At 42.5% G+C, this 3,826-nt stretch overlaps 1 protein-coding gene across 1 annotated transcript; it reads left to right on the top strand.

Annotated features, from left to right (window-relative positions):
- Window positions 1–9: 9 nt before the first annotated feature.
- Window positions 10–552, top strand: LOC107298798 (zinc finger protein 572-like; the record flags this gene model as incomplete). The annotated part of the gene is made up of 1 exon (XM_029286616.1): window positions 10–552. A coding segment is annotated over one exon (543 nt), but the record flags the coding sequence as incomplete, so codon positions are not given.
- Between the last annotated feature and the right edge of the window lie 3,274 nt (window positions 553–3,826).

Genomic DNA, 3,826 nt, shown 5'->3' with positions numbered 1-3,826 from the left:
GGGAGTCATTCCACACTTTGGACACACCAAAAGACGCACACAAGAGAAAAACCTTATAAATGTAACGATTGTGAGAAATGTTTTGCTCTAAAGAAAAGTCTTTTTCTACATCAGATAATCCACACAGGGGAGAAACCCTATCAGTGCATCGAGTGTGGAAATTTTTTTCGTTCAATATCAAACCTCGGAAAGCATAAGAAAATTCATAGAGGGGAAAAAAAATACAAATGTTTAGACTGTGGGAGAGCATTTATTAATTCATCTCATCTTAGAAGTCACTGGCAAGTCCATATAGGAGAGAAGCCCCATAAATGCTCAGAGTGCGATAAATGTTTTTCTAGGAGATATAGCCTTTTGTTACATCAGAGAACACACAGTGGAGAGAAACCATATAAATGTCCGGAGTGTGGAAGATGTTACGCCCAAAGAACAAGCCTAACTCGACATAAGAGACTTCACACCGGAGACAGGCCCTATCAGTGCCCAGAATGTGACAAGCGATTTCTGGTGTCTGCTGAACTCCGGATACATCAGAGAATCCACACAGGAGAGAAGCCCTATAAATGTGTGGAGTGTGGGAGATGCTTTTCCCAAAAACAACACCTTGGAAGTCATCAAAAGGTCCATAAAAGAAGGAAGCCATAAAGACTCCTAAAGTGTAGAAATGTTTTGCTTAAAAGGGAGATATCAGAAAACTCAATTGGGAAAAGGCCTTACGCCCTGATGGTGGACCAGTTTTTTATAGTTGTTCAGCCCTTAGAAGTCATGTAAGAGTTCCTAAAGAGGGGTGGGGAGGCGAATTAGAAACTCTTAGATCATGAGAGAGCATTTTTTTGTCATTCATCTCTTAAAAATCATACTCTAATCCAGGGGTATCAAACTCGCAACGTCACGTGATCTTTCATGACGTGTTGTGACTTTTTTGCCATTGCCGGCAATGGGGTGTGTGCAGTTTTGCTATGATGCATCTGGTTCGTGGACTGGCAGTTTGACACCCCTGCTCTGATCCACATAGGAAAGATGCAGCATAAATATTTGGAGTGTGATGTATGTTTAGCCTGAAAAAATACTCTTTTTCAGCATCAGTGAATTCTTACTGGAGAGAAACTTTTATCAGGGCTTAGGATGTGGCAAAGGTTTTCATCTGATAATCAGATCTTCAGATGCACAATGAAAAATCCACACAGAAGAAAAACCTCGACAAGTGTGTAGCGTGAGAAAACTTGCCAATTGGAACATCTTGCCTCCTGGAGTTTGTCCGTTTGAAATTGTCTCCTTGGAAATTTTGTTGCCAACTTAAATTTTTTATAATTTTTAAAACAAATTTAATTTTAAGAAGTGAATATGAAAGTCTAATGTGAGTGTGAAAATCTAATGTGAAATTCTCCGGAATCATATAAGAGGGTTGGACTAGAAGACTACAACTCTTGTTATTCTGTTATAGGTCCCTTGTAGCTCTGTGATTCTAAGAATATATATTCTTATATATACAGGTAGTCCTCGACTTACAACTACAATTGAGCCCAAAATTTCTGTTGTTAAGTGAGACATTTGTTAAGTGAGTTTTGCCCCATTTTACGACCTTTTTTGCCACAGTTGCCGAGTGAATCACTGCAGTTGATAAGTTAGTCCCGCGGTTGTTAAGTGAATCTGGCTTCTCCCATTGACTTTGCATGTCAGAAGGAAGGCTGCAAAAGGGGATCATGGGACACAGCAACGGTCATAAGTAGGAGCCGGTTGCCAAGCATCTGAGTTTTGATCACATGACCATGGGGATGCTGTAAAGGTGGTAACTGTGAAAAAAGGTCATAAATCAACTTTTTTTCAGTGCCGTTGTAACTTTGAACGGTCACTAAATGAACTGTTGTAAGTCAAGGACTCCCTGTACAAGCATAGAATATGTATCCTAGAGCGCAGCGGATGGAAACCCGGAAGTAAGAAGGGCTTTGATTATAATGTTATGGTCGTTTTGAAAGACCTTTTGGAAGAAATCATAATATTAATGGAAAAATTAACGGATTTTAGTGCATTAGCTGGTTTTAAAATCAATGGTGAATAGACAAAGACGTTCACCAAAATATGAAAATGGAAGACCAAAAAGAATTGATGGGAAAAGCGATTTAAAAGAAAAGTAAGACATTTGGGTATTCTTACAAAGAACACAAATTCTATGTCAAAATAATTATGACAAGGCATGGAGTGAAATCAGGAAGGATTTGTTAAGATGGAAAAACAATTACAATTGTCGTTGGGTAGAATTTATATAATTAAAAATAACTATATTACCTAGAGACTGATGTATTTTAAACAATATCTATTTGGACAATGAGTGCACTACTAAAGAAATGGCAGGAGTGTGTGTGTGTGTGTGTGTGTGTGTGTGTGTGTTAAAATTCAATTTTGCCCCTAGCACATCCTCCACAGCGGGGATCAGTCTTCAGCCATGGTTTCTGGCACTTCTGCCCTTGGTGAAGGGATTCCCGTGGTTGTGTGGATACAACACATGAAGCGAAAAGGATTTTTTTAGGGGGGGAGGGAGGGCAAAGTCTAACTTGGGCAGGTAGGACGATGTGGTGGTAGTTTTGGACCAAAGATGGCCTCAGCCTCCCTTTCAGGAAATGGAATTAACCCCCAATGTCAGGCATTGCTCACCCTGGTGAATATATTTACACCCACCCACTCCCTTAACTGCCAAAGCAACAATAGGAAGCCATTCTAGGAGGAGGCCATGTTAAGTCTGGTGGCCCAAGGAACAATGTTATAGGTTATACGCTCTGCATCATTAGAGCTACCTGGCACATACAAATCCTATGAGGGGAGGTGATCTATAGCAGTAATGGCGAAACTTTTAGAGACCAAGTGCCCAAACTGTAACTCAGTTTATGGCTTATTTATGGCTGGATGCTGGGTGGGTGTGGCCAGAGTGGGCGTGGCCACCTCAATGTTGCTCGTGGGGAGGGACACTTGGGGCTGGGCAGGATTGGGGGAGGTTTCTGGCGGGTGGGGTAGGAGGCAGGAGACTCGTCCTGCGGGGTGAGGTGAGGCAGGGAGCAGGGCAGGGGTGCCATTGCCGCGGGGCAAGGCAAGGTGAGGCAGGGGCCGGGGCAGCTGCTGCCCCACACCATCAGCCCCCCACACAGAGGCCAGCGAGCCGACGGTGTTCGCCAGCAGCCACAGCCTGATGGCCCCTCGACCAGTGCACTCTGTGGCTCCGTAGCCCATACCTATTTCACTCATTAAAATGCAAATCAATTTATAATTTTTTTGAAATGCATTTTCAAACAATCTATTCATGAACTTGTTTAAAAATTACAAATTGGGTCAAACTCCATCTTTGTGGTTTTGTACATTTTGTACCTCGCTAGAGAAAAAACTAGTAAGGTTGCAGAGAAGAGCAACAAAGATGATTAGGGGAAGGGAAGCTAAAACAAGAGGAATGGGTGTAAGAAATGGTTATGTCTAGGGGTAGGCCACCTTGGCTCTTTTATGACTCCTGGACTTCAACTCCCAGAATTCCTGATCCAGGCATGCTGAGGGGAAAGGGAGAGGTTTCCAAGCTGAGCCATGTTGGCTCAGGAATTCTGGGAGCTGAAGTCCACAAGTCATAAAAGAGCCAAGGTTGCCTAACCCTGGTCTAGTCGAAGGAGGAGAAGGACTAGGGGTGACAGGATGACAGTCTTCCAATATTTCAGATGTTTTCAAAAAGAAGAGGGAGACAAACTATTTTCCAAAGCAACTGAAGGCTGAAGAAGAAGCAATGGCTGGAAACTAATCAGAGATGCAGCTCTAAGGAGAATTTCCTCACATTTAGAACAATTAATCAGTG

The sequence above is a fragment of the Protobothrops mucrosquamatus genome, unplaced genomic scaffold (genome assembly GCF_001527695.2).
Source record: "Protobothrops mucrosquamatus isolate PMUCROS unplaced genomic scaffold, P.Mucros_1.0 scaffold4282, whole genome shotgun sequence".
In the NCBI taxonomy this organism is placed as follows: Eukaryota; Metazoa; Chordata; class Lepidosauria; order Squamata; family Viperidae; genus Protobothrops; species Protobothrops mucrosquamatus.
This window is presented reverse-complemented; position numbering and strand designations above follow the sequence as displayed.